General features: G+C 44.8%; 6 protein-coding genes across 6 annotated transcripts in view; 3 read left to right on the top strand and 3 right to left on the bottom strand.

The window, feature by feature from the left end:
• Positions 1–1040: 1040 nt before the first annotated feature.
• Positions 1041–3555, bottom strand: PAAG_00327 (hypothetical protein; the record flags this gene model as incomplete). Its single annotated transcript, XM_015843982.1, has 8 exons — positions 1041–1636; positions 1712–1851; positions 1929–2135; positions 2219–2273; positions 2357–2933; positions 3034–3212; positions 3314–3388; positions 3474–3555. The coding sequence occupies 8 exons, from the start codon at positions 3553–3555 to the stop codon at positions 1041–1043; spliced, it is 1911 nt and encodes a 636-aa protein (XP_015700317.1).
• Positions 3556–5733: 2178 nt separating this feature from the next.
• Positions 5734–6225, top strand: PAAG_00326 (hypothetical protein; the record flags this gene model as incomplete). Its single annotated transcript, XM_002797741.2, has 2 exons — positions 5734–5827; positions 6074–6225. 2 exons carry the CDS (start codon positions 5734–5736, stop codon positions 6223–6225), a joined length of 246 nt encoding a protein of 81 aa, XP_002797787.1.
• An 894-nt stretch (positions 6226–7119) lies between these two features.
• PAAG_00325 (hypothetical protein) lies at positions 7120–10499 on the bottom strand (the record flags this gene model as incomplete). The annotated part of the gene is made up of 6 exons (XM_015843981.1): positions 7120–7249; positions 7403–8841; positions 8951–9766; positions 9813–10118; positions 10180–10299; positions 10365–10499. The coding sequence occupies 6 exons, from the start codon at positions 10497–10499 to the stop codon at positions 7120–7122; spliced, it is 2946 nt and encodes a 981-aa protein (XP_015700316.1).
• Positions 10500–11766: 1267 nt separating this feature from the next.
• PAAG_00324 (hypothetical protein) lies at positions 11767–12365 on the top strand (the record flags this gene model as incomplete). The annotated part of the gene is made up of 3 exons (XM_015843980.1): positions 11767–11778; positions 11864–12180; positions 12257–12365. The coding sequence occupies 3 exons, from the start codon at positions 11767–11769 to the stop codon at positions 12363–12365; spliced, it is 438 nt and encodes a 145-aa protein (XP_015700315.1).
• Positions 12366–14879: 2514 nt separating this feature from the next.
• PAAG_00323 (RING finger and CHY zinc finger domain-containing protein) lies at positions 14880–17289 on the top strand (the record flags this gene model as incomplete). The annotated part of the gene is made up of 3 exons (XM_015843979.1): positions 14880–16193; positions 16247–16611; positions 16668–17289. 3 exons carry the CDS (start codon positions 14880–14882, stop codon positions 17287–17289), a joined length of 2301 nt encoding a protein of 766 aa, XP_015700314.1.
• Positions 17290–19537: 2248 nt separating this feature from the next.
• Positions 19538–21132, bottom strand: part of PAAG_11088 (hypothetical protein) — a gene marked incomplete at both ends in the record, with an annotated part of 3710 nt that continues 2115 nt past the window's right edge. Inside the window, 2 exons of the mRNA XM_015846796.1 lie at positions 19538–20660; positions 20724–21105. Of these exons, the coding sequence (XP_015703600.1) occupies positions 19538–20660; positions 20724–21105 (1505 nt within the window). The remainder of the gene's footprint in view (positions 20661–20723; positions 21106–21132) is intronic.

Here is a 21132-nt window from a genome sequence, read left to right as displayed (position 1 = left end):
AAATATTTGGCTGGAAAAGTTCAAGTATGGGAAAAGGGACCTGGGTAGAAAGGGAAGTGTCCCGTAGCTTGCACTTCGGCCGACCGTTCTAGTTACGGATATTTGGGAGTCAATAAGTGAAAACGACTGTGTTTAAATATAGACAGGCAGGCAGGCAGGCAGGCTGACGAATTTCGGTTCGAGGAGGGGGAATAACTCGTAAATAAGACGAGGATAATTCAATAAAAAGAGAAATACGATAAAATAAACCAGGTGGCAAGAGGAAGGCCAGCGACAGGTGAGAAAGATCAGAATAGAATCGAGCGGAAGAGTAATAAGATATAGAGTCCGAATGAGAGTAAGGCATAGATAGGTAGAGGCGGAAAACAGGGCGGAAAACAGAGCGGACCTCGGGAGTGAGAAGTAGGCAGGGAAAAGAAGACGATCTGCCGTCTGGCAACAAGAAGAAGAAGAGGAGGAGGAGGAGGAGGAGGAAAAAGAAGAAGAAGAAGAAGAAGAAGAAGAAGAGGGCAAATCGGGAAACTAAGAAAAGAAAGAAGAGGTCATCAATGAAGCTGGGATGAAGTAGAACTTTGCAGCTGGAGGCAGAGGAAAGTCGGATGAGGTCAAGGGTCACATGTCACAGGTATACATGCGGGGTACCCTGTTATACTATGTACGTTGCAGCGAAGAACACGTAGTTGTCAGGTAGTAGTTAACCTGAGTCCTCGTAGGTAATCAGACTTATCCGTCGAAACCTTGAGCAGGCTGCTTACCTCAGCAGCCGTGCGAGATTAAACGTCATGGAGGGAGGTTCCGATGTCAAATCACGAAGCAGCAGCGGGGCAGCCAGTGGCTTGTTGTCTAACCAACCGATTTACAGTTTCAAGAGAGAGTCTTGCTTGACGATGCTTCCCATAGCTAATGCTTTAGTTATAACTACCCCTACGTCAACCAATTCCCAGAAAACAGAACCTCTTCCTGAATCCCATCTCCCATATAGTTAGCCATACGTTAACTACTCCAAACCTACGTAAGTAACCGTAGAATAACCCACTACATTACAACTTGCCCCCTCCCAAGACCTCCACCGGAACCTCCACAACCTTATCCCGCACGTAATCCGCAAACCCCTTCCCCAAACAATCCAACTTCGTCGAACTACTCACCCCCCTCCCCAAAATCCCGTAAATCACAAAATGCACCGCCCACAACCGTGGAAACTCAATCCGCTCAAGGAAATATTCCTTATCGTCCTCCCCCAGCAACTCCCGCATCTTCTCCCGACTCATGAAGCTCCGGAACCAGTCCCATTGGCTCGCTGACCGGACGAAGATGCCAAAGTTGATGTTGGCGCCCTTATCTCCTGACCGTGCGAGGGCAATGTCGCCTAGTCGCATGCGTGTGGTTTCGCCTAGGGTGGCTAGGTCGAGTGGGGAGGCGGTGTCGTAGTTCTTTCGCGGCTCGAGGGGCTCGTATTTGGGTGGGTTGCCGGCTGGAATTGAGGAGGCGGTTGTGATTTCTTTACCGTCGCTTGATGGGGTAGGAGAAAGGATGTTTATAGCCTCCTTGAGGGAGTTTTGAGGGTAGAGGGCTGGGTAGAAGGCAAGATAGGGGCGGGGGATAACGGTTCGCAGATCCAGGGATAGATGGAGGCCTAGATGAACCGCTGTTAATGATGCTCTCTGGGTGGGGCATCAAGATGCATGGGTAAAAAGCAGTCATTCCTTACCCGAAAAGTGCTGCATTGCAACTTCACTCATCGCTTTTCGGGGTGCCATTGCCGTTTCCATATCCCCGGCCTGTGCAAATACACGACAGTATGTTGTGCTCTTGAGCTGGCTTGACGGATTTACGGCCGGGGTTCCAACCCTGGATTCCGTTTGTCAACCCGAGCCTCTTGATAACTCTCACAAGGGAAAATAAATTTTTATTTAAATCCCGCTTACACTTGAAATTCCAAAAAATCGAATTTATCCAAATAACCTTGCTTTGCCAACACAAAGCGTATTTGCTTCTCGAACAGCTCCCATTTCTTATCAGTACCGTAACCGGTTGCATTAATGAGAAGCTGCGATTCGAAGCCGCCTCTGTAGAAAATGGCCAGCTTTGTCGTGGGGGGCGGCGGGGTACCGGTTATTCCTGAAACTCTCACCCTCCAGGAATATGAGCATTTTTCCCGGGTCAACGGCGATATATAGATTTCATTGTCTACAAAAAGGAAAGGGGATGTACTTACCGATCTTTCCCTGCAGTCTCAATCAAGATGTTCTGAGTATACGCCTTGACATCACCTAGAAACACAACGCCGTCAGCTAACTCACCCACCGTACACAAAGCAGTAAAAAGGGGGAAGGGGACAATTGGAGAAACCCACTGTTGAGATACACATCCCCCTGCAACTCATACAAAAACTGGCACTTCACCACATCAACATTCACAATCCCCTTAGTCCCCTCATGCTTAGTAACTACACAGCTCCCATCGGCCTCCACCTCGACAATCCCAAATGGCAAGTCAATAAACAAATCCGTCTCGAACTCTGTGAAACCAGAGAAATTCGACCCTGTCACGTATGCTGAGCACTCGATGAGGTGGCCTGCAATTAGGGCGCCTGCCAGCGCGTTATAATCTGTTTCTTTCCATCCGTGCCAGTACCACGCCGCCCCGATCACGGGGGAGGCATCGGCTACCCGGCCGCAAATGATGATGTCTGCGCCCACTTCTAGGCCCTTGACAATAGCTCGGGCGCCGAGATAGGTATTTGCAGAAACGACGGGTTTACCCCTGGTGTCTAGGAGGTCGTCGGTATGCTCCTGCATGCGGACTTGGGAGTTGTTGGAGTCAAGGTGGGCGGGCAGAGTGCCTGATTTTGACAAGTTGCCCCGGACCTCGTTTAGGAGGTTGTCACCGGAGACGTAGGCAACTTTAAGGTCGTATCCGCGGATGTTTACCTTGTTGTTGACACGGACGAAACAATCTCAGTACTTCCTTTCGGAGAAGCAGAGACCCAATTTCCTATCTTAACACAGAGTAGAAGGACAAGTTGCCTACCAATTTTTGCACTTCAACAGCCAACGCCTTGGGATTCAAAGCGCCCCCGTTGATAATGACCTTGATCCGTTTTTCCCAGATGGCATCTATAGATTGCTGGATCCCATCCCATGCAAACGGATCATATCCGGCATGATGACCAGCAGCCATCGCCTCCGCATGTTCCGCAAGATTCATTTCTGCATACCATCATGATAAGTACGGAAAAAGGGACCTTCCCACCGAAATGCGGAACCAAGCCTAGATAACAGTCTACATGTTACAGCCTCGAGTGACGAACCTGCTAAATAGTCTCCAGTAATAAAATCCACATCTCCAAGCGTTGCTTGCCGGAGCATCTGATATCCAGGATCGCCTAATGTTTACATATCAGCATGAGTTCGAACGCATTCCCCGGATAGGTAAAGAAAATAAATGGAAATTTAAAGAGCAAAACCAACCTCTGGCTCCCGAACAATTAGCAACTCGCACGGGGCGCTGGCCCCTATTGGCCCATCTTGTGGAAGCCGTATTGTTCATCATATTTTATTTTATATGTATTCCCCTATCTGTTGATTCATCAAATGCCAGAAATTCCGCGGGCTCAAGGAGAAACGATCGAACTACTTAGCGAAAATAGAGCAATACCAGGGCAAAAAACATAGATCACTAAATCCATCCTCTCTGCCTGGGAAGGGGGGGGCGTATTTTTCTCTTTATGTCTTTTCATTTATATCTGGACTTTCCCCAAGGGGTAATGACAATATCCTTGCCTCGGTTTCATTTGTCCGGAATGCCAGTTTTGTTGCTCTTTTCGAGGGACCTTGGAGCAGTTTGAACCAATTCCAAGCTCCAAGGCCTAAAAGCCAGCCGACTGATCCCCTCGGCTATAGATATCATAGTGGGGGGTTGTTGTATGTGAGGAGCAAGAATCTAGGGACATCTGAATTGTGATTGATTGAAGAGGCTCCGCTTTCTTCATGCCATTGCTAGCTTTGGGATCTTGAGCATTAGTTAGGGCTGATCGCGTTGTGATGTCTGTTAATGTGATTGACTCCCAGTGCCTCTACTATTTGCTAGCTAACTTATAAATTCCACAGATTTCTCAACATGTTATTATATTTGAATATAATTAAAATTGTATTTGTTAGCTATATTAAAATCTATACATAATTCAAAAACTGAGATGATAAATAAATTTAAGGAGTTAAAATATAAAATTAAAATTAAAGAAATTGAGAAAATTAATGATTAATGAAATTATAAAAAATACTGATGAAATTTAGATTTTAGAAAATATCTCATATAATTTAATTAACAAATTTTTAAAATAAATATAAGAAAAGTAAATATAATAATTAATTTTAAAAAATATTGATTTATTAAAATTAAATAAATTATTAAATATTTATATAAAAACTTTTTTTATTTTAAAGTTTTAATAATATTTAATAATATAATTATATAAGTTAAATTAATTTTAATATTAAAATCCACTTTATATTTTATAAAACTTAATAAATAGTATAAATAAATAAATAAATAAATATTTGATTACTAGTAAATATGATAAAGTTAAATTTTTTAATTATCAAATTTAAATAAAGAGTATTCTCACTATCAAATAAGTAAATAGAAGAATCACTTGGTATGAAGAGAGAGATGTTGAAAAAAAGCAAAATAAAACAAGAAAAAAAGTAAAAGTTGAATGAATGAAGATTAGCAGTTGATGCTCTCTCATCATATTCTAGAGCTATAGGAAAGTGGGTAAATGATGAGACGCACATACACATGATGTAGATTATTATTTATTAGAGATTAGCTACTGATTGTCAATAAATGAAGCTATTTAATTAATGTGATTCTTGATTTTTATCATTCTGCTGTTTTTAGTATTTCAATGTGATGCACTCCCCAGAGACGAGTGAGCAAGCAGTAACAAGAGTAGTTACCTGATCTAGAGTGCTGGCATTGTTCCCGTTCTTGAAAGAGTCAGATTGGATTTTGAAACAGGCGTGCAGTATCGTTCTTATAGTGGAAGATAGAAGACTCTTCCATTGAGTTCTGATTGTTGTGAACGTGGATGTGGTTGTGGCTTGGCTGTTGGTTCTGTTGAGAAACCCCGAGTTCTGGTAAGTTAAATAGGGTTACGGGATCTCTTGGGGGGCTGAACACTCTTAAAAATAGATCAGCAGCAATAAGCGTAGCCATATTGGTTGGGCCCTTCCCAAACCGCCTGTATAACTATAACCATCGTCCTCTGGCCAGGTTCATTGTTTCACATTTTTCATCTCTATCTTATAATCTTGAAGCATCTCCATCGTGAGCTGATTTGCGTGCATTATCAGTCCGTATCTCACTAGCAGATCCTAAGTCCCTGGTTTCTGGTGGAAAATACTAGCCAATCCTTGCCCATTAGCCGGACGCATCGGGGGCTGAGGAACAAATAAACAGCGCCCGCTGAGAGAAACAAATATAACTAGTTTTTTATCCATGGATTAGAAATACATACCTTGTCCTATCCTATTCCATCCTATCTTCCTCTCCTCTCCCATCCCCATTCCTTCATTTCTCAGCATATATATAACACCATCCTTCCCCCCTCTCCGCTCTCTCCAAAACAAAACCACCTGCGCTTACTCAACAAATCTTAAAGCAAAGGTCAAAAATCAAAAGGAAGCAAACAAGGAAGAGAAGGAAGAGAAAAGACAAATCATCCCAATGGCTTCCGTCGAACATCAATACAAATTCAACATCTCCATGAGCTGCGGCGGCTGCTCCGGCGCCGTCGAGCGCGTCCTCAAGAAACTCGACGGTATGTTTCAACCATGCTTAGAACTACCCTGCACCCTTCACAGGGCCTGCCTGCCCTTCCCCTCTCCTGTCTATCACTGCGCGGGGTAAATTTTACATTTTCAGAACAAAGAAGGGCCCCACCTCCCTCCCGTGCACATACAATTTCACCAAGCATGTCTACAAGATCAAAACAAAGCCCCACACACATGTATAACTATATGTGTAAAACTCCAGAAAATTAATTTCCAAAAACAAGAAAAAACAGGAGTGAAATCCTACACCGTCAATTTGGAATCGCAAACAGCCACCGTCGTCGCGGACCCTTCGCTCGAATACGACACTGTGCTAAGCACCATCAAGAAGACTGGCAAGACTGTGAATAGCGGTGAGGCGGATGGCGAGCCGAAGGATGTTTGAAAGTGGAGCTGCAGCGTCTGGGGCGCTGAGTTGGGCTCCAGAGGACTTCTTTCTTTTTTCTTCTTCCCTACGAAGGCTTTATTGAGCGTGGGTTGGGATGGAATGGAGATGGAATGAAACGAAGGCCGGAAGGAGGTGCATGGCTGATTGGTCGCTATTTTTACGGCCACTGATATCTACAACATTCAACAGTTGATTCATTTGGATTTGATGGATTTGATGGATGAACGGGTACCTTTTCAAGGGCAATGTGATGATTCAATGCTAATGCTATGATGATTATTTACTTTGTGCTGTATTTCAGTATGTATGGACTGGCATGGGTGATTTCAATATCTGACCTGACCTGACCTGATTTCTGCTTGTTTTGTCTTGTTTTCCTATTTCGGCTTTGAACATTTTGCTCGTATTCATACTCTGTTATCATTTGATCTTCATCTCGAGGATAACTAAGCTTTATGCAACATACAAGACTATATCACAGGAAACTGTTTGCTTTAAAGAATGCAGGAAGATATATGAAATCTAAATTTTGATCTGTTGGCATCAAGCGCAAAGGAAAAAGGAATAAGAGAAACTATTCACAGGCATTCATACACCAACTCAAATCTAACCAGCTCCTGGTAAATTGGGTATCATATACAGTATTGCCAAGAGAGGTAAAAGGAAAATATAAACCCCTGACACCCGTCTGGACTCAAAACTCCGTCAGACCTAACAATGATTTCCATCCACCGTCCCACAACCGTCTATCCATCTACTATTCGCGTCCAGACCAGGCACAAGACCTAAAACTCCATCCATATGATCCATGTGTTGAATGATGAAAATAAAACAAGTAAGCGAGTAGAGAAGCGCAACTCATGCCGGCGTAACTGAAGAAAAAAGCATTGATTAATCACCCAGAACAATGCTAGGTCGTTCCGGTGGAATTCTTTCGTAGTATATCGGCCGTCTTCCAGGTCTTCTCCGCATGCTAGCCCCTCGAATTACCGTGTGATGTTGGATCTCACCGTTGCGATACCTATTAACATTCCAGTGTTTAGATGAAAGTTAATGTCTTAAAATAACATAAAAGAGAAAAATAAAAGAAGCAATCGAGATTAATCAATCGTACCTAAAGATTCTTTATAGAGAGAAAATCGAAGGTGCTTGACATCTTGTGTTGAATGCATACCGTTCATCATCAATAGGTACCCGGACATTCCGAGGAGGGTGGTGGAAGGCTGCAGAGGAGGAAGATTCGGGAAGATTCAAGGTTGGGCGGTCACTTCGTGTTGGGGAGTCTGGGCCAATATAAAAAGTACTACGAGGCCCGGGGAGAGGGGCCTGAGAGGGAAATGTTTGATGAGGTGAATAAGGGCGATCCGCTTGAGTCTCAGCTCGGACTCGGTCGTATGCCTTGAATGCGCCCAGCTCTGCACGAGCAGATAAATATCTGTTGTGGCGAGGGCTGACAGGGTCCTTTATCCTTCTTTGTGATTCTTGTTGTCTGGAAGATTCATTTACATCTTGCAAATTAACACGACGCACAAAGTCGTGAGACTTATTATTATTAGAAACTCGACCATTTTCATCAGGGAGAAAGTTTCGCCTAACAGGCAGCAAGTCTTGTGGGACAACATATGGACGTCTAGCGTCGTTGACAACTAAGCTTGGGCCTCTTGGGTCCACAAAGTCTTCATGGTCAGCAAGATGAGGTTGACGACGATCGAAATTGGAAAGACGGTCAGGTCTGACGAGTCGATCGTTAGACCTGACCATATAGCCGGATTCAGTAGGTTTAGACATAAAGTGAGGAGATTCTAAAAGATTTTGACTGGAAATTCCGTGACGGTGTTCATGGAGAGGTGGAACTCCATAGCGACGTCCATGTTCGGGACGATCAGAAAGAACACTAGGAAAATGCGCACTGTGGGGAATATTATCAAAATGCCTTTCAGTACCAATTGATATTCGCTCAGGATGGCGGGCTGGGCCTTCAAGACGTTCATCAGAGGGGAAAAACTGTTGCTCAACGTAAGAACATGAAACTTCCGAAGGACCTTGGTTACGATAATTTGGGGGATTGTATTGCCCCTGTTGCAAGGATAAAAGGTTTCCATCTTGGCTTCTTATCATGGGAGATATATCACGAATAGTATTACGTTCTACTCGCTGTCTCTTTTGAGGAAAGATGGGTCTGTTTTCGTTAATATTAATTATGTTCATCCTGCCTGAAACCTCCTCAATGTGAGGTTTGGTTGGTTTCATGTGGTAATGTTGAAATTCATCTGGGACCCGTCGTCGATGAAGATCCGGGTGATCCACTGCTTGGTTTCTGCACTGGCTAGGTGGCTCTGGTCCCTCAATTGACGGCAGAACACGGTCACGGTGTTCTTGGTACTCACTTATATCCGCTCCACGGTGTGAAGGAGAATACAAACCACCAATAGGCATGCGGTACATTCTTTCCTCGGGACGCGCTGGTGGTCCATTGGAAGAGATGAAGACAGGCGACAAATCGGGTGGTTGTGGAACTATCCTCTCACACTCAGGGAATGGGATCTTGTTAGCTCTCTCAAATATAGCGCCGTCAGCCAACTGAATACGATCAGGTGGCACAGGTCGAGTTTTCTAATTCATGACAAAATGATTCTAGTTAGTACAACTAGCAACGTAGCAAGCTAAGTGCAGCATATACATCATGCCTTGGGGGGGCTGTTACTTTACGGGGTGGACTGACATGGGCTTCGAGCAGAAGCGGCCGGTTACCCAGAGACGGACGATCGAAAGTGTTGAGCTGGTGGTAGAAGCGTGCCTCATTATTTGGGTCAAACGGTCGCATCAAATATGGTACGCCAGCAGTCGACTCATGGGCTGCAGGTCTTGGGTGGTCGATGTTTATTCTGCTTGTTTCTATTAACGGATCATGGGTGGCTGGAGGAAGAGAGTAGCGTTGAGCTACACGATCGTCCGCCCTAGCCATGTTAGGTAGATATTCACCATCTCTGTACCTGTCGCGGGCTCGATCCCATGCTTGGTATCGACTAAAGCCTCTACGGTCAGGCCTTTTCTTGTTTGTAGTTTTCTTCCTTCGGTGAGGCTGAGGTATGAATCTAAATCCAGTTGGGGCCTCATCCTCAGAAAAGTCCTGGGCAGCCTCACGCTCAGCAGCAGGAAGATTTCCATAATTCACAGGTCTAGTTTGAATCTCCCCGGCCAGGGCATTACTCGACACGACCTCCACACTTGAGTTGCGGTCATCTCTGGCGAAACCCTCCTCAGTGAGGTCACTCTCATCATCATCCTCATCATCAGAGATAACAATAACTTCGCGGAAGACATCTTCCAAAACAGTCTTTCCATTTTCGTCATCTCCTCGCCATTGAACAAGCTTTGCAAGGCACGGCTCTTCAACGGCTGCTCTGGCATCTTGGAAGGAAGTTACCTTAAGTAGTCGATCATAGTCAGTATAGAGATGGCGAATATGAGCTACAACGGCTAATTGTACACGGCGGGCGAGCGGAAGTTCAACAGCAGTCCCAACTTTTCGTTTACCCTAATGGAATGTCAGCGACGAACGCCAAGTCAGGAAGGAACAATACCTTCTGGAAAGCCGTTTTAATAATTCGATTTAAATCCTTCGTTGGGATATTAGGGAATAAATCCTTTATTGCATCCCTTGCCTCCACGTTTATTGTATTTTGGGACACCTCCGAATCGGCTCGTTTTTCTTGTCCACGAATGCCTGCGGGGTTTTGGGCCGAGGCATGATATGGGACAACTTTTCCTGTCGACGACAGAAATAAACCTCTTTCCATACAAATCGTAGCTACAACAACACTAGGGAAATGATAGCCAATCCTATGGACCTGTTGCGAAAGGTCGTGCATCCGTTGGTGAGGGGTTGTCTAGTTCGACGTTAGCTGAGAAACGACACCCTAGGGAAAAGAGGGCGAAATCGCAACTGACCGAAACTGCAAAAACTTGGAGCCCATCCTTGCGACACATTTCCTTGCAAGCATTAGTAAACTGAGGGTTCCCAGCTGGAATAAAAGTGTAGCCTGGAGGAGCCTTGGCTTCGAAGGAGATCTGTGTCTCTTGGTGTTAGACTGGGAAGTTGGTAAATCGGAGTCCTTGCTAAGTGAGTCACATACGACACTGCGGAGTTTCTTCTTCTCCTGGGTAATACTCTCCATAATAATCTTATGTTTCCGGATCCTGGGTTTTGATAACCGGCTACGAGCCCGTACGGCATGTGCCGACGTGGCTCGAGCGACGACCCGGGTCATCCTAAGCGAAAATGGGATAGAATATTCACACGATGTGGTTAATAATTCTTAAACTAACACATACTCTTCACAAAACAGAAATAGGTCACAGCTGGGGTGCTGATAGTAGAGAGGGATGATTATAGATTCACGGAGTGATGATATTGGCAGAAACAGAAAACGTAGATAACCAGTGTGTACTTGAACCGTACACATGAACATGAACGGACGCTGAGAATCAACAAATACAGATATGCATTCCCAGCATAATTATAGATACGCAAAGGCTCTATTTTCTGAGCTGTACAGAAGCCGTCGTTGAAAGAAAACGATGGCTGATGAAGTGGTGTTGTTGAGATGAGAAGAGAGGCTGAGGTTGAGGGGAGATATTGAAAGAAAGCCTGATGGTTGGAGTGAGGCGGCTTATAAAAAGGTGCAAAGGGTTTTGAAATTCGGCCGGAAAAACCTTCGGTATGCAAGACCCCACATCAAAACTACACAATTACACTAGTCATATTACCACTCTATTTACATGCTCTTGATAGCTGATTTCATCATATTTCTCAGGCCGTTACTCTTATTAACCCTAACCCATAATCCCAATCCCAACCTACCCCTAACCCTGGTGCTGAGGGTGGTGAGGTTGAATAGCGATGTATGAGTAAAAGTGGCCACTGATGTAAACTATGTGCAGAGTGTGCACACACAGTCGACCGTTTATTTTAGATGGTGACCAGAATTGATCATGGTTTTGAGAGAGTGATTCTACGTCAACTGTAAACGTAGTTCAAAAGTTTCATCCCATAAACAGCCTTGCCTTTTAGTTTCAGGAATTAGAACGCCCCCAAGTTATGGCCCAAGTTATGCCCTGAGTGTGCGCTTGCGTGCCCAAGTGCACCTCAGAGCAGCCCAAAAGATTGGGCTGCAAGGTCCTGTGACTCGGTGCACAGTCAGAACCGAGTAATATCTTGGCATTCTTGTCGTCTTTGTCCTTGCAGGAAGCGAGAATTATTTCCATCCACTGAGCCAGCAGGCCTGAGAGAGGAAGCACCTTGGATTGTACTGTCCATGCACAGTACATTTTAAGTCCCACAGGGCTGGCAACTCTAATAATTTCGAAAAAGAGAAAGCTGCCAGTAAATAGCTTCAGCTAGCTGCGGTTTTTCCTTTATCGTTGAGGCTCTATTCCCGTCCGTTGCCCATGTTTGATTCAACTTGACTCGGTTATCTTGGAGAATGAACCTGAATGAGATTGTCTAAAATCCAGACAATTGCGACTGACGCTTTCATGTCTACTGCGGTCTGTATTATTACTATTATTGCTCTATTGGCTTTTCGTGCTTTTCTTCCTGTTCGAAATTGACTCGTGCTCATTTTCCGCCAAGACGACCCTTACCGTAGCAGCTCTCGAGGCCCAGTCCCGTAGCCGTGCCATAGTCCATGCATACCGCCATCTATATAGAACAGGCTTGCAGTCTATACGATACGCAAAGCCGGGCCGCTACGTCCTCCGCCTGAACCTCCGGAAGTCGTTTAGACGAGGCACGCCCGATGAATTTGACCCGCAAAGGATTGTGAACACTCTCAACTTTCTTCGACTTGCGTCCAAGTCTACCAGCACCGAACACAAAATTGTTAAAAATCTGTTGCATGTCAGATTCTGGCAGCAGCCTCAGTTTGTTGGTCAGAGGGATACCAAGCTGTAAGATTCATTCTGGGGCAAACTATCTGGGTCTGTGTTTTTATATCCTCTGTCCATATCTAATGACGATTCCTAGTTTTGATGTTACAACCGGAACCCGTTCCCAGATGATATCTACGGCCTACAGACCATTTGACATGACCTTGAAGATGCTAAATGAAAGCCTGGGTCTATGTCTTAAATGAGAACATCCCTCCTTAGACATCTATAAATAATAGCTGGAGAACGGATTGCGTCTCCAGTCCCAGACGACAAAGATTATATATCTCAATCCGGAAGGCCTGCTAATATTAGAATCTATTCATGCTACATGAAGAGGGCAGCCTCGAAAAGCAGCACAGAACATCCTTGTCTGTATTGCACATAGACCTGTATCACTGCTCTGCTAGATCACAACTCCAAGCAACATATAATAAATACATATTTACACATAATTTATCCCAGCTATCTATACCAATCTAGGCTTGTTTCTAATAACCATGATAAAGCATATTTTGTAAACCGCCCTTCGTTGTTCGCTATTTTCCAGCTCAGATACTTCCAGTTGTAGTTACTGGTTAACTAACGTAATCCACCCCCGAGCGAACCACCAAAATCATCATATTTCAACTAGCTAGAATTTAACCTGAAATATCCATATCAACAATGCCTTATTAAATTAAATTAATTTACACTAGAATTGGGGCATCTTGTTCTCTTATGACCAGGCAAATTGCAATTGCTGCACTGTTGTGAAACTCCTGAGTGTGATCAAGGTTCTGCAGATGGAGGCACAGGGGGTTGAATGACTGGCTGTTCAATGAGTGCAGCAGCTGGAATAACAAGCTGAGTAGCTTCCTGTCTGATTAAACATCCTTCTTGTTGAATTCTTCAGGCAGATCTCTTGCATTTTTGCTTCTCTTTCTCATTTGCATTGAATATATCCTGATATTGCTTCTTCATAATAGTGGTGTTGACCATCCCATATTCACAGGCCTTGATAATTTGATCAAGGTCTTCCACTAAACCTTGAGACTGCTGACCCTTCATAAAGCTTTTGACCTTCTTGACCTGCTGTTGCAATTCCTGTGGATTGCTAGGTGTTTGAAGCACTGAGAATGAGGTTGAATTGCTTGATCTGCTGGCTGGGGGGGTAGGAATTCAGAGTTGAATATCTAGCTGCTGAATGACCTGGTCTGGTTCAAATGACACTATACCAGTAGCTCTGAAGTCACTTTGAATGTTTTGAGCTTTAAAAGCTTCCATATGCACTGCAGGGTAGGCATCTAGGAAGTCTGTCTTCTTAATGATATTGAATTCAAGCTGCATTCACTGTTCAACAAGACTGCTGTACACATGTTTCAAAACTGCAAAAACACTCACATCTAGTGACTGCAAGAGATGTGAGGAATATGCTGGCATGCAGAGAGGAATAATCTTATTCTCCTTGCAGATGTAGTCAAATTCTGGGGTAAGATGACTGCCATGCCCATCCAGGATAAGAAGATAAGTGCCAATTCTGTGTGGATTTGCAGCAGGAATAAACAGCCTAGTAAGCCATTTAACTCCTATCTCATCTGTAGTCCAGTCATTAGGGCTAACATCAAGCCTCCAGCCATCTGGAAGCCCATCAAACCAGCCTTCCTGTAGCTTCTGACCCTTAAGAATCACATATGAAGGCAAGGCCCAGCCTGATGTGTTGACTGCCTCAATCACAGTCATCCATTCCTGATTTCCAGGCTGTAGAAGCTTTGCCCAGCCATAGCACTCACTACTAGTAATAACCTTAGTAGTGGCACAGAGCCCCATTGCAAACCCAGTCTCATCAAAGTTGTATATATCTTCAGACACAATCCCATGCTCAGCAATTGTATCCTCCAAGGTCTTAAACCAAGCCTGAATAACTCTTATATCCTCACATTTAGCTCACTCATGATTATAGTGTCTGGAATAGTGGCAATGAAGCTCTGTACAGTGTTTAATCAGCTTGCAGATCCAGTTCTTGCCAACCTGGGGGGCAGAGGTTGAGGCGGAGGTTGAATGCTGGAGTTTAAGAAGATGATTGGCCATATTCTCAACAAATGCTGACAGAGGGGGTATTCCTTGTTTTGCCAGATCTAGAATTCATTGAACTAGCTGATTCTCTTCAGACTCAGTTAATTTGATTGAATTTGCGCGTAGATTCACGCGTGCAGGTCAGCCATTAAGTCTATGGTGTAGAATAGCATATGAGACCTCATGAAGACATGCAGCTTCATGAATTGAGGTAATTTCATTATTTTTTAAAGCTTTTATCATGAGTTCAATTCTTCCCTCTATTTCTATAGAGTTTCTGACATTTTTATTGCGAATTGGTGGCATTCTCACGCGTTGAAGTGGGTGGGTTATAAAGTTGAAGCTTTTTTGGATTTTGATGGTTCACTCAGGGGTGTGGTTCGCTCGGGGGTGGATTACATTAGTTAACTAACTAGTTAGTTACCCAAATGGATCACTAAGCAGCCGCTGCGTCATTGACAAGTCAAATGTTCACATGCTGCTTCGAGGCGACAAACTCGACTTTTTAACCTTCCCAACTACAACGACCAACAGACTGCCCACCGCTGGAGCTGAAATGTGAGGAATTGGAGATATACCTATATGTATATGTATATATATATATATATATATATATATATATAAATGAAAACTGCTGTATCTGCGAGCTCTTGTCCTCCTGCCTAATGAGCAGCTATATTTCTTCCTTCCTACCCGAACCGGTGCTACGGAGAGTCCGCCAACGGCAAGAGTCGTCAAATCCCCCACATGCTGCTGGTCTTGAAATCCTGTTTCCTCAGTCAGAAAATGTCGAATCTCCATCTCCAGCAGATGGCGCTGACGTGACCAATACTCATCGCACCATTGAAGAGAGTGGAATACCGCTCGACCGTGCGGCCTCGAGTGCTGCCCCGGAGGAAAGATCATATTCCCCTCGCTCTCATGATGAGTACGTGAACACCTCTGGCCATTCTGAAATCGATGTTAGAGATTCATTGCGCCTATCTCCCCATTCTCTGATGGAATCAGCACTCGGGGGAACCGGCAGTGAAGTTGGGTCTTCGTTGGATCGAGTTGATGCAGGGAGTCAGACTCCAAGATCAACACCTACACCAGCGATTGCCTCATCTAGCGCCGTTGACTGTAATCCTAGGGCAGGAGGAGGACTACAATCTAGAGGATCCAATGAAAGAGAAAGCGGCCAAAGCGATGACCCATACGCTGGATTAGATATCATTTTGGCCGGGAAATATAGAACGCTACCGGAGGATGATGGCATGAGCACGTTAAGGGAAAAGATACACAATATACGGGACGCAGCAGTTTCTAACGCGGAAAAGGCCAGATTGATTCATGGACTTATGACGGAAAATTACAATTCATCGCTGAATAATAGACATGGTCAGTCCTTCCAGCCACATTCACCCTCTAGTTCCCATGGTCAAGAACGCCCATGGACGCCTCTGTCACGTAGCAAACGTTCTTCCGGTCGCTTCCCCCTGACTCCCTCATTGACCGTGTCTGCCTCTTCAAACGCGTTTCCCTATTATCTCACCGATGAGGATCTGCAACCTAGTTTCGCTACGCGACATGACTCGTCAGAATTTTCTGGTGAGAATATGCCTTCGTTCTCGAAGGAGCTCCCAAATGACGACGCAGTGGAAGAGGAAATTTTCCAATTAGGCTGTCGACATTATAAGAGGAGGGTAAAGCTCCAATGCTACGCATGCAAGAGATGGTATACTTGCAGATTTTGCCATGACCAAGAGGAAGATCACACTTTAAATCGAAGAGCGACTCAGAACATGCTTTGCATGGTTTGCAGTACCCCCCAGCCGGCTGGGCAATGGTGTAAATCGTGCGGTGTTCAAGCTGCTAGCTACTACTGCTCAGTCTGTAAACTCTGGGATAACGACACCGAGAAGAGTATATACCACTGCAACGACTGTGGGATATGCCGTATCGGTCAAGGAATTGGAAAGGACTATTATCACTGCAAGGTATATCTCCTGGCCCTGTACACGGAGTTTGGGGTTTACTGACGTCCAACTAGACCTGCTCTGTATGCATTCCCGTATCTATACAGCAAACCCACAGATGCATCGAACGATCCACGCAGTGCGACTGTCCGATATGTGGTGATTATATGTTTACGTCTCCCGAGGCAGTCATATTCATGAAATGCGGACATAGCATACATCAAAAGTGCTTTTCTCAATACTCCAAAACATCATATCGCTGTCCTATTTGCAGTAAAACTATTGCAAATATGGAGGCCCACTTCAGAAACCTTGACCGCACAATATCAGACCAGCCAATGCCTCCGGATTTCAGAGATACAAGAGCGCTAATATCTTGTAACGACTGTTCCGCGAAGTCCGCGGTTCAATATCATTGGTTAGGGTTAAAATGTGAAATGTAAGAAGATTCTCATTTGGATAACTGAATTTTTTTGCTGATTGGAATTATCGCAGATGTTACTCTTACAACACTACGCAAATACGTCTCCTCACTGGTTCTGATAGTGGCAATGGTAACACTAGTCGTGAATATGAAGGTCGGGAAGCATCTCGAAACCTGACCATACCAATCCGCATGGCTAGATTACCACAAAGCCCTGATGAAAATCACACAATAACGGAAGGCACAATACCGCCGGCTTTCTCAAGATCAGTTCCGGCAAGTGATACGACTCTCGGACCCACCCAACCCACGGAACAAGCTCCAAGCTACCGACGATCCTTCTCTACTATGCCCCTGAGAACCGTGCCGGCAATGATAGGGAATTATTTCGGCCTTTATCGAGGAAGTGTATCTGTTTGGTCACCTACGGACTCCGGGGACTCCGGCGACAGCAACAAGCCCGCAAATAACGACAATGATGATATCGACTTTTGGGGCAGCAAGTCTTCCAGGCCTACATTTGGAATATTTAGTGGTGGTAAGGACGATGACGATGTGGTGGTGCTCGAAGACGAGAGCGAGACTGCTACTGATGGCTCCGAAGAAGATACCGATGATGATGAACGGCAAGAAGACACGGAAGATGAGGAAGACGATGATGTTGATGAGATTGACATATTTGGACACAGATGAATGGGCTGGTGTGTGTATCACCAATAACCTCTCTGGAAGAATTGTTTTTTACATGATTTGTACACATCGAAAACGAACCCAACGGCCTGGGTGGTTCTTCGCTTGAGAACGCAAGCAACATACGAACGATAAGGATGGAGCGATGGAGCATTTATATACGCGAGGGTGGAAACACAGCTCGACAACAGTCGTCAGTGACGAATGGACAGCCTCTCTGTGAGAGACAAACCCTGTCCACCTTTTTACCATATCTGCATTCGTCCACTGGTCATTACCCCCAGGCCAGTTTTTTTTTTTTTTTTTTTTTTTTTTTTTTTTTTTTTTTTTTTTTTTTCATACAACACAACTTCGCAGAATCTTCCGCTATCCCTTCGGCTGAGGTCCATGGGAAAACGCCATGATTTTAACCCCTCTCTTCTTCCCACCCACCGGCGGGTTGTTAAGCGAACTTAACACAGTAAACTTCGATATGCGAAGAATGGATCTGTTTTGATACACATACCCACATAATCTGCGTGCGATCCGTGTACGGGTGCGCCGGGATAATGAAGGAGGTTATACATCTTAGAAAGGAGTCAGTAGAATGGATAGGGATTCGCTGATATGATGGGATGGGAACGTAAATAGCTCGAAACAAACCCGATGAGGAGGGAAGGAAACGCGGATATCCTGGCGCATTTTCATGTTGATATTACTTAGCTTGGGCTGCATTGGGTGCATGGGTTGGCTTGCGTGGATTTTCCTTGCCTCTTTTTTTTTTTTTTTTGCGTTCTTGTTGGTGGTTGTTGTATGGCATTTTGGGATTTTGTTAAATTGTCTCAGTTTAGATAGGTAGTGTGCAATTGTGCAATTGAGATCGTTTTATCTGTGTCAATTGATGTGGATATGGTATATAGACGAAGTGGGGAATGTCTTGAAACAAATCCACTGATGTTGAGAATGTGAAGAGTTTAGTTTAAGCGTAAAAGTTTTAACGTAACTAATCTATCACCGAGCGGATAGCCTCCCACCTCAAACCCAGTCAAATTGAGGAATTAAGCAACCACCAAACTAGAATTTCTCATATAATTTATATAGATCTATTCCTTAGGTCTGTTGGCAGCTTCTAGCAGTATGACCAACTATATTACACTTGCTGCAGCGTGGCAGAGCCTTTAATTCCTCTACCCCCCATGTACGGTTTGATCAATTGCTTGAACCGTAGCTATTTCTTCCTCAGCTGTTAGAGCTCCATTCTGAGCTATAAGCGTACGAGCTTGCCCCTTCTTGCGCTTTTTCTTCTCAATTGCAGCTCTCAGCTCCTTATTTTCCTTTGTTAAGATAGCAGCATTGTGCATGGCTAGCTGGTGTCCCTTAGCCTATTGAGTTGACTCCCTCAATAACAGTCACCCTGTAAAAACACTGGGCAGCCATGTTTCTCAGACCCACTCACCACCTTGGCTCTTGACATAACCCCCATTTGAAAGCCAGTCTCATCAAAGTTGTAGATATCCTCATCCGCAATGCCATATCTCTCTATCGTATTCTTCACCCGTTGAAACCACTCTCGTACAATCTTGGGATCTTCACATAAAGCTCGCTCGTAGTTGTATTTACGTGAGAATCTAGCCTTTAGTTCCTTACGATGTGTAATGAATCTTTGAACCCATTTTTCTCCTCCAGTAGGTTTAACTCGGGTAAAAAGTAGTAAATCCGCCATATTACATACATTTTCAATTCGAGGAGGCTGGACCTCTCTCATCCATGGATATTATCCATTGGACTAGAGATTCTTCCTCTATGGAATTCAGCTTTCTGTAAGAAAGTTGAGCATTTGAACGTGTTTTGACTCCCTTGATTCGATCGCGTAAGGTCGAGGGTGGAACGTCGTACGTTTTGGCAGCAGTCGTAATATATGAAATTTGACCCGTTTTATAGGCCTCAATGGCTAAGAGAAGCCTTCCTTCTTGATTAGAAGCTTGATCTTTTGATTTGTTGAGCATATTTAATGATTTGGTGAATATGAATGGATTTAGATGAAGGGGGGTCACATGAAGGTGATCCATTAGTTAGTTCAAAAGCACGTATATGAACGTGCCTGGGCGTTCGTTGTTTCTATATACCAAATTAAAAAGAAATGGTTTGCAAATCCAAAAGAGAAACGAAAACGAAAAGTAGATATTAGATGTCTAAGCAGTCCCTTATCTCTCCTAAATTATAATAATACAACCATATAACCATAAGATTTAACCTTGACGCACCGCTCCCCCTAAAACCCCGCCGCCCTGTTCTTCTTCCTCCCCTTCACAGCCTTCCTCCCCCCAATCAACCCCTTCTCAACCCGCGTCATCGGCACATCCACCTCCTCCATACCCTGACTACTCAGCACAGCCGGTGCACCAATGCCCATCCCACTCCCCAACAACGACCCAGACTCCTGACTCTGCCCCACCCTCTGGCTCTGTCTCCCCGACATCCTCACAACAGGCACCTGAGACCCGGAAACTAGAGATGAAGCCGCGTACGAATCAACATTGACACCCAGACTCTGTTGCGATTGCGACTGTTGTTTTTGCAGCCTGCGCCTCTCGCGCCTCTTCCGCCGCAGACTGGCGCTTTGACTTTCGATTTCCATTTCTTCTTCACGGAGGCGGTGGACGGCTGCTCGCCAGTTGTAGGTTGAGGGGTCTGTGCCGAGTTTCCAGTGCGAGAGGGTGGAGGTTATGCGGCGGGGGAGGGTGGGGGGTTGTTGGGGTTTTAGGGCTGTGTAGAGGCGTAAGGTTGAGTAAAGGGTTTGTGGTTGTGCAGAGGTGCCTGGGGTTGGGGTTGTGTCGGTAGTGGTGGCTGTGGTAGCGGCCTGGGAAGATGTGGGCAAGAAACTATCTGTGTCTAATCCGGTGTGCCCAGTAGAGGAAGTGACGGTTAAGGTGGGATTTTTCGACTGGGGCAAGGGTTCGATTGATGCTGGTGCTGATGAGGGGAGATAAGAATAGAGGTCTTCGGACTCGGAGATGTGATGGGAATCTGATAGTTCAACATCTGGTCGTCTGGTGATAATGATTCTTGACAGGATCAATTGCATGACGATATTACGTATCATTTTCTCTTTGGCCATTCGAATCTTATTTGGGACGTCCCCGGGGAGTCGGAAAAGCCAGTTGTGGACCAGAGAATCATATAGCTTAGTGACGCTGGCCGGTGTTTCATGAGCGGAATTGGAATCAGACACCGAAACGCAGGCGGATGGGGAATATGGCATCGGGACACAGGTGATTCGGTATCCCGCTAAGAGGGTTTGCGCTGAATCTGAAAAGGTTCTTAAAATCTGATCGAAATCGTTCGTGTTACGATCAATGTCATCCAGGGAAGGAGGAGATGGAAGAATTTCAAGCCTAGAATTTTTTTCACGATTAAAAAGATAACAGCAAAAAGGAAAGGAAGGCTGATACACTAACAGTGTTCTGGAGTTTGGCGATGATTCTGAATCCCTCACTGCCCAATCTCCCATATGGTCACTCATATTTTCCAACCAGCTATCAAAAGATTTACCTTTCTTCTCAGCTCTGTTCAATGCCAACCCTCCCCGACTCCCTTTCAGACAAGTAACAGCCGCAGCAGCCAACTCGTACAGCCCAGTCCAATTCTCGGAGTAAGGGAAGGCACGTAAAGGTTGGCCTGGCAGAATTTTATTTTTTTCATTCCAAATTTTCCTCTGGAAGGACGGTAGCAGTACCATTTCGTTCAAATCATCCACTATAAAATCATCTTCGTCAACCCATTTTTCGCTTCTCACCGATTTCCGCCGTTGAGGAGTGAAACTATATGGCTCATAGGCGCCTTCCTCACTATCAATCCTTGCGACGG

Source organism: Paracoccidioides lutzii (genome assembly GCF_000150705.2).
Source record: "Paracoccidioides lutzii Pb01 unplaced genomic scaffold supercont2.1, whole genome shotgun sequence".
Taxonomy (NCBI): domain Eukaryota; kingdom Fungi; phylum Ascomycota; class Eurotiomycetes; order Onygenales; family Ajellomycetaceae; genus Paracoccidioides; species Paracoccidioides lutzii.
The sequence above is the reverse complement of the archived record's forward strand: the minus strand, read 5'-3'. Positions and strand labels throughout refer to the sequence as shown.